We start from the raw sequence: 15,279 nt of genomic DNA, 5'->3' as shown, positions 1-15,279 counted from the left end.
CCCCCATTTCATTTGCTCACAGATCTTTCTCTTCTTCCAAAGCCCAGCACCCATCCTCTCCTCTAAGAAGCCCACCATGCAGTAGCCCCAGAGATTGGCTCTCCCTTTAGTGATCTTTACCAACAGCCCTCCTCCCCGCCCCTGCCATTTTGACTCTTTGTAATTGCACCATTGTTTGTAATTTTCCACCCCGAGACTTTCACTCCCCTGGTGTGTCCCCCCACCCCCACAGAGAGCTGGTCTCTTAAGTCTTTGTTGGGCAGCAACAATCCTCCAGGGTACCTACAGATATCCTGCAAGTATCCAAAGAAATAACCACAAAGACCCTGCTTCACCCTCGGTCATTTGTCCCATGAAAGCACCCTGCAAATAAAGTTTTCTCCCTGTGGTACGTTCTAGAACCTCTTGTAAAGAGTGTCCCACAACGACTCTCTGCCTTGCATCTCCTCACCACCCTCTAGGCTGAGGGAGTTTTCAGCCAAATACCACCACTGCTGCCCCGTGTCTTTCAATGTCTCTACCTTACCTTATTTTTTAAGGGCAGCCACTCAGTAGGCCCGGCAGTGTTGCCAAGGAAACATCACTTAATGAAGGAAATAAAGCTGCTCAAAATCCACCTGGCCTTTGTTTGGAAGGGAGCTGGGACTTCTGTTGCACCTTGAAACCATATTATTAAGTCATTTAACAAACCCCATTTTGCTCCATGTTCCTGACTTGCCTGGGAGACCCTCGTCCCTCTCCCTCTGCCCGTCTTGGCCTCTGCTCTGGGGAGGCCCTGCTGAGGGCTGGGGGAGACGAGACCATCTGGGGTGACCCACCCGAGAGTGAGGTGAAGGCACTGAATTGCCAAGGTCTCTGCCTTCCCCAGGAGCCTCCCCCAGGCAGGGGGGAGAGAGCACCTGCCTGCCTTTGCCTCTGGCCAAGTGTTTACAGCCTCTTAGCCTCAGTTTCCTTATCCTTACAACTGGAAGGTGACCGCAGATACGGAAAGTACCCTGCAGAGGGCCTGGCACATGGGTGCACAAAAGTATGTTTCTTCTCTTCTCCCACCTGCCTTCCGGAGAAGTTTCGGCCGCCAGTGGCAGTTTCTGTCAGGGAGGTGCCGTTTAATAGGGGTGGAGGGCAGATCTTATAAAAGGCCATAGCTCAGTCTCTGGCACAGGCAGGTCCCACCTCCATGCCTGCCGGGTAGGGAAGGGATGCTGAGGACAGCTGACAGGGGTCAGGGTGGGAGCCCTTGCTTGTCCAGGAGATATAGTGACAGAGCAAGACGGACCTCCAGCCCTGGGGGTGTTTGCCTGGCCTTGGCTCTGTGGCCCCGAGGACAGGAGTGGGGGGGGGGGGGGCCCGGCTTCGCTATTAGTCATGACTCCTGCTCCTGGCCTGAGGGAGAGGCAAATGCCACTGGTGTGAGCCCCAAGACACCGATGTGTCTGTTCTGTCACCCTGCATGTGCTTTCTCCCTTTTCCTTCCAAGCATCGGAAGGAAGTGCCCGTTCCATAATTTTGGAAAGAGCTAAATGTCCATCAATTGATGAATGGATAAAGAAGTTTGGGTTTATATATACAATGGGATACTACTTGGCAATAGGAAAGAATGAAATATGGCCTTTTGTAGCAACGTGGATGGAACTGGAGTGTGTGATGCTAAGTGAAATAAGTCATACAGAGAAAGACAGACGCCATATGTTTTCACTCTTCTGTGGATCCTGAGAAACTCAACAGAAGACCGTGGGGGAGGGGAAGGGGAAAAAAAGTTAGGGCGGGGGAGGCAAACCATAAGAGACTCTTAAATACTGAGAACAAACTGAGGGTTGATGGGGGGTGGGAGGGAGGGGAAAGTGGGTGATGGGCATTGAGGAGGGCACCTGTTGGGATGAGCACTGGGTGTTGTATGAAAAACCAATTTGACAATAAATTTCATATTAAAAACAAAAAAAGAAGGAAGTGCCGGCTCAGGTTTGAAGGCCTGCCTCAGGCCTCATGGGGCTGCTTGAAGAATGAGGGGAGTCAGTAGTTTGCAGCTGGGGAGTAGCCAAGGGGTCAGACTATTGTTTCTATGCCCCCGCGGTTTGTAAAACATCCTCGGGCAGGATGAGCTCCCCCTCTGCTGCTGACTGGGGAGTTACTGGAGGAATGTGGCTAAGCACTTTGTTTTTGTTTTTGTTTTCAATATATGAAGTTTATTGTCAAATTAGTTTCCATACAACACCCAGTGCTCATCCCAAAATGGCTAAGCGCTTTGTACCCTCTTGTACCACAGGCGCCACCAGCCCTCCTCTGCTTCCTCAGTGCAGGCTTGCGTAGATCATAGGGGAAGCTTCCCAAGCCAGCCTCCTGGCCTCTCCCCCTTGGGCCGGCTGCTAGAGCTGCCCTGACCCAAGGGAGGTAGGTAGGCAAGCGAGGTAAAAAGTCACAGGTGTGGCTCTGGCGTCAGACTGCCTCAGTTTGAATCTCAGCTACTGCTCTCCACCTGTGGGACTTTTACTTAATTTCCCGTGCCTCAGTTTCCTCATCTACAAGATGGGGACGACAGCGGCGCCCTCCTCAGAGTTGTTTCAGGATTCAGTGGGATAAAGCATGCAAATGACTTTGATTCTGGCACAGAGTAGGAGCTACAAACATCTCAGCTTTCGTTATTAGCCACCTAAGGCGGGGGTTTTCAACAGCAGCATTCTTGCGCATCCGGGGTCGGGTCATTCTTCGCTGTGGGGGGCTGTTGGGTACGGGGTAGGATGTCGAGCAGCGAGTGTCCCTCACCTCTACCGCCTGGATGCCAGTATTAGCGTCCCTCCCCCGTTCTCCTAACAACCACAGATGTCCCCAGACATCGCCAGATATGCCCTGGTCGGCAAAACCACCCCTCCCTGAGAACCACGGGTCTAGGTCCTTGCTTGCTTAAAGCTTCCGGGCTCCCCGTTATTCAGAAAGTGTAGCGGTGCTTCCTGGGCCTGCTGGTACCAAAAGTGGGGCATCTTGTATGAAACTGGTGCCCCTCCTTTGTGTTCAGGCCGTTTACCGATTCAGTCCACTGCTGGCTGGACTTCTGAGGTGCCCAAGGGACCACTTGAGAGCGTCCTCTGCCGAATCTCTCTCTCTGTTCTGCAAGCTTCATGGTGACACCACTCAAGATGCACTTTGGTGTTTGCTTTTAAATAACAACTGTCTGCCCCTGTTATGATTCTCCCAGACTCCGGAGCAATAAGCAGCTCCAGTGACAGCTGTGCCAGATAGGAACCGCACGCGTGCCTCTCCAAGCGTCTCCCCCAAGCACTTCAGAGCAGCTAAGTGAATAAAACTGATTTCAGCTATTACCTGCACAGCCGCTTGTGTCTCTACAACCTGCCCTGGAGACCAGAGTCAGGCCCTGGTGACAGCGATGAAAGAAGGATGGCAGTCGCTAGCTTCCTAGCTGTCCTTGTCAGGCAGCCCACACTGCCGAGCCTCGGGAAATCTGGGTCCCGGTAAACAGGGTGACTGAGAGCTACACTCTGTCCTGAGGAGAGAGCATGGGGCATTCAACCCAACGTCATGAGCAGCTCTGCAGTTTTTGGAGAGAGGCTCAGGTGGCAGGCTGAGAGGCCCCATGCTTTTGCGTATTCGTGGAAGGCTTTCAGGAGGTGGTGTTTTTATTTCTATTTTCCAAGGAGCAAAAGTTGGGTTAGGTGAATAGAGGAAGCACAGACAATGCTCATTTTAGTGTGATTAGAGCCATTATTTCCTGAAATGTTAGTTTCCCCACCTTGGCTCTTGGATCATCCAGGACAGGGACCATAGCTTTCTCATCTCTATTATCCTCATATCTCAACTTAGAGATTGTTGTTGGACAGACAGATGAATGGATGGATGGTGGATTGATGGAGGAATGAGATGTCTACCAGCATCTATTTAAATTCGTAAATCTGACCAGTCATCATATTCTCCCTCACCTCCAATAAACTGGAAGCCACAGCAGGTCATTGGCTTTCCTTAGTGGTGAACTGGAAATCCAGACCACACGCTGGAGGGTCTCTCACTCAATATGGGTTCTGAATAGGACCCTCTTGCCCCTGTGTTCTGGTCACATGTCCACGCTGGAGCCAGGCCTTCTACATTTGGCCTCTGCTCAGAACTTTGGTCGCCTCTATTATGGGAAGAATCAGTCATCTCAGTAGTTAAATGCCTATTTCCATGGATTCCCAAATCTGATAACTTGTGAGATGATTTGAGAGAGTGCATCCTTCCTGTAATGAGTGTCTTCTCTTTGTCTCTCCAGATCCACTCTCCATCCTTTCCTTCTACTCTAGGACTCTGACTTTATGGAATGTTTCAGAGGGCTCCCATGTTCTTTGGCTTCCAGCAGGGTTCTGCCAATGGGCTGACCCAGCAGAAGAATCAAGTGAGGAGGGGGGAGAGTAAAGTTGGGTTATTTATTCACCACCACTCATCAAACCCCTCCCTCCCTGAAGCCTTCTTGCAAGTCAACCCTCTCTAGATGACTTTTACAGATTCTGGTAACGTCTCTCTTCTCTTATCCCTTGGGGTCTAGGAGTGGTAATAGCTCCATGTTATTATTCTCAGGGAACTATACTATCCCTATGGTTGCCTTACATCCTACCCACATCATTGAGACTTGTGCCTTCATTATACCCTCTTTGGATTCCCCCACCTTGAGTGTGCCATCTGTTTCCAGTTAGGGCCTTGACTGATACACTGGCCTGAGGATCTTCTTATGTCTGAAGGGTGATCCTACCTGCCTCTCCATGCCCTCCTTGGACTTCCAAAGGTCAGAAAGAACATGCCCCCAAGGACCACTCCTTACCTACCTTCCCTGCACTGCCCTTCTCACCCCACAATCCCTTTTATGTCCCACACTCATGTTTAAAAGTCCCTCTTCTAATGATGTCGGATGCCTGGGTGGCTCAGTCAGTTAAGTGTCCGACTTCAGCTCAGGTCATGATCTCGTGGTTCATGGGTTCAAGCCCTGCTGCTTCAGATTCTGTGTCTCCCCCTCTCTCTGCCCTTCCCCCACCTGTGCTCTTAAAAATAAACATTAAAATATATACATAATATACATATATAACACATTAATATATATAATATATATATAAGTCCCTCTTCTACTAAAACAAGAAATGCTTTATATTCTTATTTAGAATTAATCAAAAATATTTACCAATAAGAATGTTTTAATATATGAAGATAGCAAGAGGGCTCACCCTGAACTCTAACCTAAAGCAAAGAAATGTAGTATCTCAATTTGCCCCTGGGGTCTAATCATAAGTGGGGGTGTTCATTTCTTTAGTAATATGAAGAGAAAAACTCACAGAACCTTATGACTTCTCCCTCAGAGCCCTTTTCTTTGGAACCATGACTGAAGGTTGAGGGAAGAGACTGGAAACTTGGAAGGCCAAGGGTCTTGTGGCTTTCTTCTAGACCAGAGCCAATAAACTACAGCCCATGGCACAGCCCTTATTTTTGTAATTGAAGCATTCTCCTAACAGCCATTCATTCACGTATTGTCTGTAGCTGTGTTCATGCTACAATGGCAGAGTTGAGTTTTCAGACTGTATGGCCTTCTGTGCAGAAAAGAGTTAACACAGTGGGGCTGACTGCTGTCCTTTGAAAGGCCTGCTTGGAACTTGGATTTCAGGAGGTTCCCACCATCCCCAGATCTATAAGAGTGGTTCACTATGCCTAACCAGACTGTACAAGCAATGTACAGTTTGTGCTAATATGTGCTTTCCTTCTGGGAATCTGGAATTTTGGTATGTGCCAGGCAGAGGCTGTGTACGTGACCAGCCCTGATCAAAAAAAAGCCCAGCTGAGTCTCTAAGAACTTTCCAGGTAGAAAACATCTCGCACGTGTTGTCTCAGCTCCTTGCTGGGGGGAATTAAGTGTATCCTTGTGACCACTAGGAGAGTGCCTTTGGAAACTTCCACCTGGTTTCCCCCAGGCTTTGCCCCAGGTGCCTTTTCCCTTTGCCAATATGATTTGTATCCTTTTGCTAAAATAATTCACAGCTGTGAGTACAAATATGTGCTGAGTCTTGTGAGCCCTATCAAATCTTCAAACCTGGGAGTGGTCTTCAGGACCTCCCAACACACTGCAAAGCCAAAATTACTTGCCACCTGCCCCTTTAAGAAAAAGTTTGCCAATTCTTGGTCTACACAGTCTTAGTCTAGATGGAAATTATGTTTTATAGGACTCTGAACTCCCTAAGGCATGGCACAGGTCTTTTCTCTTTATCTACTGGCCAACCACAGTATCTTGCACAGGATATTTATGGAGGGAGGAAGTCAGCAAGTCTGCAAATAATGGATTCAAGCCATGCTTTTTAAACTGTGGGTGGTGAAATCTATTTGAAAGGTTATGACCAATGCTTTTCACTGAAAGAATAGAATAGAAAATATCAGATTGCATTGCATATGGTAAGAATAAGTTTTATTTCCTGAAAATTTTGTTTCAGTTGCACATGTGGACCAGATACTATCCTGGATCGTGATGTTAAAGGGTTTCCTCTTCTTGCCCTTCGCAGTAGAAAATAACTTGAAGACCACTGGACTGTGCTCTCTTCACTAGCTGCCAGGGAGAATCCCCACTGGCCGCCCCCCATCTCTCTGGCCACTGCATTTTAACCACATTCTTCCCCCACCCCCAGAACGTGTACTACACGAGCAGTCAGCAGATCCACGTGGGCATCCTGAGCCCCACGGTCGACGATGATGACAACCGGTGCCTAGTGGATGTCAACAGTCGGCCACGGCTCATCGAGTGCAGTTATGCCAAAGCCAAGAGAATGAAGCTTCACTGGCAGTTCTCTCAGGTAACAGCCCCAGAGCCCCCATGAAGGGCAGCAGGAAAGCAGAGGGGGGAGAAGATCTAAGGGGCCAGGGAGCATGTGGGAGGAGACAAGGAGGAAAGGGACATGGTGGCAACAGGAAGGCTGGGACTCCCAGGATTTACTGGGCACTGACTATGTGCCATTTTATGTACATTAGCTCATTGGCTCCTGATATTGGCGTTAAAAGGGGAATTGTTGTTTTGGTTGTTATTGTCTTATTATCGTTTTGTTTAATTTGTAGATACATGGAGATAGGCTCAGAGAGGGAAGTCATGTGCCCAAAGTCACACAGTAAGGATCAGGGCTGGAAGTTAGATTTAGGCCTCTCTGTCTTTAAACTCTCACATTTCCTCTCCACACACCCTATCTCCTGGGATGAAGCCCAGTGTCCCAGGTATAGACAGTGCCGAGGCACCTCTGGTCTGTGCCCTGCTCTGCCTTCCTCCCAGAATGGGCTCACTCTAGGGGAGGAGGCTTCCTCAAAGGGCAGTGTGTACAATGGTGAACAGGAGGCATTCCCGTATTAAGCCTCCATCAGTTCTGAGGCCCATATTTGACTTCCTGCTCTCCATCAGCCCAGTTACAAAATGATGTCCAAGAATCAAGATGCCCAGTTGGGATGACCCACCATGATTCAGCTTTGAAGAGGACCTGGGCCTCAGCCCAGAGGCTCCCAGCCCCCAGGATTCCACTAAGTTAGGGCCAGTTTTCCCCCATAGGTAGGCACACCCACCTCCCAGGCAGTGCAGCGGAAGTGTTCAGAACAGGAAGTGAGGGGGCCCACTGGCTTCTAAGGCATCAGAGGACTATATATGGTGGAAGCTTCCAGGGAAGTCAGAAAGGGAATAGGTGTATTCGTGGGACCGAGTAGAACAGACCCTGACTCAGCCTCCCAGCAAGCTGCTGCTGCCCTGGGGAGGAGGAAGCTGATGGGCACTGGAAGGGACTGGCAGTTACTCTCCCCGTGGGGGGGGGGGGGGGCGAGGGGGGGCAGGGCAGGTCCTGGCTGCATCATATTCTACGGGCAGGGGAACCTTTGATCCGTGAACTGGGTGTGTGCATCCAGAGGACTGAGTTGGGTCCTGAATGAGTGAGGAAGGTCAATACTGAGTTCGAAACAAGGCCATAGATTTAAGGGCTACTCAGAAAGCAGGAGCCAGAGTCCAGACAAGGGCTTTGTGACCCCCCAGGAAAGCAGATGGCTGGGGAGCAGCACAGGGAGCCAAATGGGAGCACTTCCAAGGGCAGGTGGGAGATGTGTGGGGCGGCTCTGAGTCCCGGCTGGGCCTGCATAATGTATGGGGCTCCATGAGAGGGAATATGGTGCACCAGGACTGGTGGCTCCTGCCATGCTCCTCCCTGTGTGGTGAACTGTAATAGTCTGTCCCAGTAAGAATGGCAGCCAGCCTTCATACAGTGCTTACTCTGTGCCAGAACTTCTAAGCACGGGGCGTGTATTTGCTTATTTATTCCTCCAAACAGATGCATGTAGGTACCATGAGGAAAATGAGACACAAAGACAGTAAATAACATGCCCAACGTGTTCATGTTGGGTACTATCCGCGAACTATTTCAGGTTCTCCTTTTTACTTAGTAGTGGCCACCAGGAAGAAGGTCAGGGTCAGGGCTGAGGTTTGAGAATATGGGGCACATCTTCCTCCCGCCTCCCTCTCTCTCACTGAAGCACTTTTTCTGACCCCACACTCTGCCCAGCGGTAGCCTTTGTCACTGTCCCCTGCCAGGTGTCTAGCCCTGAGTGACACGGGATGGGGCTGTATTTCTCCTCAGGCAGAGAGAGGGCTGGAGGCATGTGGTCAGGGAGGAAGGCTGGATGTGTGCTTGCTGGCTGGTGTTTCCCAGCTCAGGCTAGGTGCAAAATCGGCCTGCAGACTGGAGGCAACAGAGGGAAATGGACACATATTCCTGTGGAGGTGAGTGGGGCTGACTTTGCTGGGGTGAAGTGGACATCATACCGTCTAGGGAGGCTGGGCAGGGGCTCACATCAGGCCGTTCTCTGCTGCCTTCAGCCAAGCCTGCTGGGCCCGTGAGCTCAGCTTCCTCCTGGGAATGTTGAAGAAACTGTCCAGGAAGATGGCGGGTAGGGAGCCAGACCAGGGCTGCTGGCTTTTCAGAAGAGACAGCACTTAGCTTGAACCTTGAAGAATGTGTAGGAGTGTGCTCCATATGAAAATAGTGAAGGGCATTCCAGGGAAAGGGAACAGCATGTGCAGAAGCCGTGAAGCATCAAACCCTGGCTATGTTCAGAGAGCTGCGGATAGTCAGGTGTAGTGGGCCTGGACGGCACGGGGGGGCGGGGAGTAGCTGCACATGAGCCTGGACTTGAGCCTGTGGGCAGGAAGATGTGCGGCAGGGGACTGGCATGTGTAGGTGTGGGCTTTTGAATGCCCCTGTGGCAGAGATTGTGAGGCTGAATGGGAAGACGAGCTTCTAGAAGGGGGAGAGAGGCAGGAAGAAGAGCCAGCAGGAGGCAGAAATGCAGTCTGAACATTTAGCTGTTCCCTCCTCCCTCTCCTCTGTGAGTGGCCCCAGGGTCCTTATGGCCCTGCCTGGCCACCGAGGTCTCCTCTCAGGGCAAGGTCTGAGGCTGAACCGAGATGCCCAGCTTCTGGTGGTTGTGGGTCAGGCAGATTGACACGTGTGGCTGGGAGTCCTCTAATAGTTGAACATGCTGCTTCAGCTCACGGGGAGGAGGGAAAGTGGCCCGGGCAGCCCCGGAATAGCCCCTGGAGGTCATGGCCCAGCCACTCACCTGCCACGCTGGAGACTTGGTGTCACCAGGATATGAGTGTTGTTGAACTGAAGTGAGCTCCCTGGCCTCTTTGGAAGCCTTGCTCCTCCAAGGAGGTCCGGAACCACCAGGGACACAGAGCTCCTCAGCTCCGCTGTGTCCAACCTCATGAAATGCAGTGTTCATAAACATGGCAACTCCATCCCAATTGGGACAAAACGAGATGAAGTCACCTGGCCAAGATCATAGGGCCTGAAGGACGGAGCCGGAGTTCAAACAGGCTGGTCGCATCCAAACACAGGCTGCTTCATATCCCAGCCCCGCACACAGGCACCTCCGCCTGTTTCCAACCCTCATAGACAGACATGCCCCCAAGGTCTCAGGCTGAAGTGACTCCTCTCTCCATCTCCAGTCCCAGATGCCTGGGTGCCCCTGGCTGGCCTTCATCTCATCTGTCCATCCCTGACCAGGGCAGAGAAAGGAACATCCCCCCCTAAAAAGGACATACTCAAGGCAAAGACACCCCCAAATCTAGCTCTTTCCTTTTCTCATCTCAGCACATGGCCTTGAACAGACAGCCCCATGTGGTTCCTACTTGAAAGGACACAGTGACCGGCAAAGCAGGCCATATTGGAATGTGGAATCCTGGAGCCTGGGCAATTTTCAGCCACTTATATATATATCTAATTAACTCCCAGGGTGGTTTGGCAGTCACATCTTTGATCTTTCTACCGAGGGGAACTATTTGGAAATAATATTTTTAAATCCCTCATTTGCAAACCCAGAGCAGCCACTCTTGCCTGATATTTAAAGATTAACATATGTGAATTTTTTGTTTAATGCAAAATGATTGATGTTTATCAAGCAACCGGAATCTGTCCACAAGCTCTCGCTGGTTAGGAACTACTGTTGACAAGGCCAGAGGAGGCTGGAAGCCTCTTACGTGATTAAATCGTGTTCTTGGGCTACTTTTCTTGCAACAGGTTTTAATCTTTGCAAATTACATGGGTATCCTACCAACTAGAATGATCTGGTGCAGAAGTTGGGCTGAAAGGAGCTTTTACTGGTGCATCTCCAATCTCCTCTCCGGTTTCACATTCTGCATTATTTACTCTCCTGAGGGCTGCATTTAAACTCCACAGACACTCAGGCTGAATTAATTTCAAAATAATCCAGCACGATTCTCTCAGGTTCTCCTACAAAGAAGATAGGCATTTGCATATCTTAGTGTTCCATCTCATACCCTGATTTTCTGTTTAACAAATAAAATGCCTTTCTTCTATCCCCTGCAAGCACTTCTGCATTTCTGATGCTTCAGGATGAATCAGGACAGCATTAGATACTGACACTGAGAAACCACATTTGATGAAACATCTCTTGGCAACACTGATGTACAGGGCTCTGATGAGCAATTTTCTGATGATGAACATTCTTTCCTTCAGTTATTCATCAAACATTTATTGAGCATGGGGGTTGGGCAGGAGGGATGCATATATGAAACAGAGCCAGCCTCTGCCCTGGAGGAGCTCATGAGCATATAAACACGCAATAAAATGCATGACGAGACCAGAAATGAGGGATGTATGATGTTCTGGGACCCTGGGGTGACGGGCTCAAGGATGGCTTCACATTCGAGACTTGTTTGATCTGGATCTTGAAAGTTGTAGGACAGTTCCCAGGTGTAAAAAGGGAGAACATCCCATGTAGAGGCTCAGCCTGGGCAAAGGCAAGAAAAAACAGAGTATGTCTGAAGAATGCAAATCCAGTGTTGTTATGGGTGGAATTTGGAACCTCCAAAGAGGCATGAGAGAGCTCAGACATAAGGGTCAGTTTGGGTGCAGATAGTGGTGATCGGTGAAAGCCAGGCCAACAAGTTGGACTTCACCTTAAAAGCAGAGGGAGGAACTGGAGGAAGTTTTAAGCAGTGGATTGCCACGATGGGGTCTGAACCCCTCTGGTAGCAGAGTTCAGGGTGGATTAGAAAAAAAGAGACATGGAAGCAAGTTAGGGGGCTGTTCCATCATTCCCATGAGAGATGGGGCAGACTCAATCGCCATGAGGGCGTGGGTCCAGGCAGCTGGGCGGGGGGTGGGGGGGGGATTTCGAGAGACACTGTATCAGTCTGTTGGAAGTACTGATGGATGAAAAGGAGGGAATTGTGAAGGGGTATTATTAACCCAGGACCACTCTAGGCTCTGGGTTTCTGTCCGAAGAACAGGGCAGCCAGAGTTGTCCCTCTCAAGTGACGCACCTGTCTCTAGACAGCCAGCATTTCCCACATCAGCACATGAAGAAATTTTGTGAACACGGGAAATAGTAATCATTGCCTTCTGTGATTCTCTAGCTTGTGACTCCTCCTGGTTTAAAGACTCTCCTAAACTGTTACCTATAAATTATAGGACTTTCAGTCTTCTGAGAGTACCCTACATACTGAGATTTGGGGGGATTCTGGGATTTGGTGATGAAAGGTTAGTGAAAGAGGCATTTAGTCAATGAGCCCCATGCCAATAGAAGGAGAGGGAGTACGCAAATACCAAGTTGCTACAGAGAACTTTGTGGCCAGACCTGCCAAGTGACGCGATAGACTGCCTCTCCATGGTAATGAGATGCCACTCTTCTGCCATTACCATTATTGTGAATGGTTACACAAAGGCTGCATCCTTCTCTTCAAGATACTCTTACAGGGATTCTTGCCACATGATGTGTGTCTTCTAAGGTCCAACTTCCTTAAAGTCTACCTATTTGAACGCATGGTTGAAGGAATTGCAGGCTGTTGGACCAGAAAGACCAGAAGCACCTTAGCTCTGCCTTCTCAAAGCTGAAGGGCTGCCCTACCCACAGGAAAGCAGTCTTGTCCTATTGGCTCTGAGGGAAGACTGGCGAGTCCAGGACGATTTATAGAGCAGCTTTCTCCTAGTCCGAGTTGTCCAGACATGAGGTTGGCAGTTCAGGGAAGAGCCAGGGGCTCTGGGGACCAGGCAGCAGGCCATCTAAGGCTCTGCAGCTCTCAGTGGATTTGCACTGGATGGCCTGCCAAACCCAAAATTCTGTAATTCTAAGCTAAATTTAGACAGCAAGCCCTGAGGAGGGCTTCCCCACCAGAAGGTTCCCTGGGCTTGCCTCAATAAAAAGCACCACAAGTTTGAAAATGAGCCGAACTCCTTGCACAACAGCCATCTTCATCCCACTGTGTGCAACTGTTTTTCCATTATGTCAGTCCACACTCCTCTCATCCATCAACCGATACACGGGAGGGCACGACTGTCTTACACTTCCAACATCTCTAGCACCTCATGGAAAACGAGACAGAGGAGTCACCCAACGTGCTGTTAATCAAATGAAGCAGTTATTTTTTTTTTTTTTCAGAAATTCACAGAAACTAACCAGAGGCCTCCTGTGCGCCAGGTCTTGAGCTAGGTCTGTGGGAGACTGTAAGATGAACAAAAGTTTACCACTGATGACTCCCCTTACACACATGCGTTCATACTGCAAAAGGACATTTCAGCATAATAGTCAAAGGGCCCTGCTTAGCTGGAGAAATCCCTAGTTCCTACAAATAACACTTTTAGGTGGTGGTGCATCCTAACTGTGTTATGTGGGGTACTCTAAATTATACAGTAAATATGTACTTCTTCCTATAACCTCAGATTTGAAGGAAGGGGATGGAAATGTTTTATACTAAAACAAATATGCATGCTAGGTAGAGCAGGGTGAACACAAATTTGTATGAATTTTTAAAAATTTTTTAGTATGTATTTATTTTTGATATAACACAAGCAGGGGAGGAGAAGAGAGAGAGGGAGACACAGGATCTGAAGCAGGCTCCAGGCTCTGAGCTGTCAGCACAGAGCCCAACGTGGGGCTCGAACCCACAGACCATGAGATCATGACCTGAGCTGAAGTCAGTTGCCCAACCGACTGAGCCACCCAGGAGCCCCTGGATGAGTATTTTTTAAAACAGGAGGCTTTGACGAAATGTCAGGGTATCCAGACTATATCTCATGCTGCTGTCATACTGTGGAGGTTGCCGTCACTCCCCTTGGCTGTTGAGTCCTTTGATGGAAACATTAGCAAGGTCCATCTGGGGGTCCAAGAACACATAGATCAGCGTTCCCACTGGTAGGCTGTCCCCACACCTGAGCCCCTATGCTTGCCTCATTCTCTGCAAAGCATTTATGCATTTTCCACATGAGGGACATCACGGATAACAACAGAGATGTCTATTAATGCCAGGAGAGAAGAAATTTTCGAGAGTATGAGGAGACTGCCCGGAAGAGAGCTGAGTGTAGAGCCAAGCCTGCCTGTCCAGGATAATTGGCTCTGATTTGTGGGGTATAATTTGATAATTTGATGCAAGATGAGTAACCCACTCAAAAAAGAACCTATTTGCAGAGCACATTTCCCAGGGAGCCCGGCTAATTCTGCCAAAGAATTTCCCCACACTCAAGGAGGAGGAGTCCTTGACTTTCTCCCATTCCGATTCCCAGTCGCTGTCAGGAAGTCCGACTTCAGGAACCTTTTGTACTGAAAAGACTATAATCTGGTATTTCATTATGGCTCTGGAATAAAACACCTTTTCATTCCCATGTCGTATGAAGGGGCAAATGTAGAACTGTCCAGTTTTGATGGATTAACAAAGCCTTGCGTAGGCCCTGGAAGTTTGTGATGTTTAGTTTATGGCAGTCAGCATGCCCCACCCCTGCTCATCCCACAGAGATCAGGAGCCAGGAGCAGGTGTGATGGCTCAGATCCCCACTACTCAGACCGAAGAAGATTTTAAAAATTATTTACCGAATTTACATGGTGATTCCTATGTGCCAGATAGTATTGTAACTGCCTTACAAATATTACTTAACTCCCCCCAACAATGCTAGTAGGTACTTTAATTATCCTCATTTTACAGATGAGGAAACTGAGGCACAGAGAGACTAATTTGTCCAAGAACAAATCTAGGAATTTTGCCTCTGGGATCTATGCTTTAAACCACCATTCCATGGCGCCTTTCTTTGTCTTGCTTCTAGAAAACCAGTGAATGGCTGCAGTGGGACTTTGGGGCTAGGGTCTCCCTGCCAACCAGTCACTGGCGTGTGTGAACTGGCTGGATTCCTGCCACCTCAGCGAACTCCTTCCAGCCACCCTGCTATCTCCACAACCCACTTTCACCCTTTTTTCTTTTTTTTGCACTTGAGATTGCCATTACCCCATCTTTGGTCCAGTGGACCTTCAGAGCAAATCCCAGGCAGACTCTCACTCAGGCACTGGTGAGTCTCCTTTAAAAAAGATAAATGCCAGAGTACTTCTTGAATAAATCTAGTGTTGAATATTCATAATACATAAAGACCGCTTGCCTCTATGAAAAAGACTTAATCTCAGAGTTTCTTTAACTAGTGCTAACATCCCACCCATGCTTTGAAGTATTTGATTACTAATCATTAACTATTTAACCTGGAAACTCCCAAGCCCACTGTGCTTAAAGCCGAAGACGCACTGGGCCATTTGGCCGTGGAAAATTAATTAGAAAGGAAAGTGGAACGAGAGCTTTGAAATAAGCAGAGAAGACTTCGGAATACAGGAGTCACTCCACACAACCTCCTCTAAACGCTTTGGTGGTAAACATGAGACCAGCCTGAGCTCAGCCCAGAGGCTCCAGAGGTCACAAGTGCAAGCGACAAGCCAGGCCCAGCCCTTCCTTGAGACTGTGACAGC

General features: G+C 49.1%; 1 protein-coding gene across 6 annotated transcripts in view; it reads left to right on the top strand.

Moving 5' to 3' along the window:
• Positions 1-15,279, top strand: part of GALNT18 (polypeptide N-acetylgalactosaminyltransferase 18) — a 410,401-nt gene that overhangs the window by 387,414 nt on the left and 7,708 nt on the right. For all 6 annotated transcript variants that reach the window (XM_045038963.1, XM_045038961.1, XM_003993000.5 and 3 more), the window contains one exon: positions 6,642-6,806. In XM_045038963.1, the coding sequence (XP_044894898.1) occupies positions 6,642-6,806 (165 nt within the window). The remainder of the gene's footprint in view (positions 1-6,641; positions 6,807-15,279) is intronic.

The sequence above is a fragment of the Felis catus genome, chromosome D1 (genome assembly GCF_018350175.1).
Source record: "Felis catus isolate Fca126 chromosome D1, F.catus_Fca126_mat1.0, whole genome shotgun sequence".
In the NCBI taxonomy this organism is placed as follows: Eukaryota; Metazoa; Chordata; class Mammalia; order Carnivora; family Felidae; genus Felis; species Felis catus.
The sequence above is the reverse complement of the archived record's forward strand: the minus strand, read 5'-3'. Positions and strand labels throughout refer to the sequence as shown.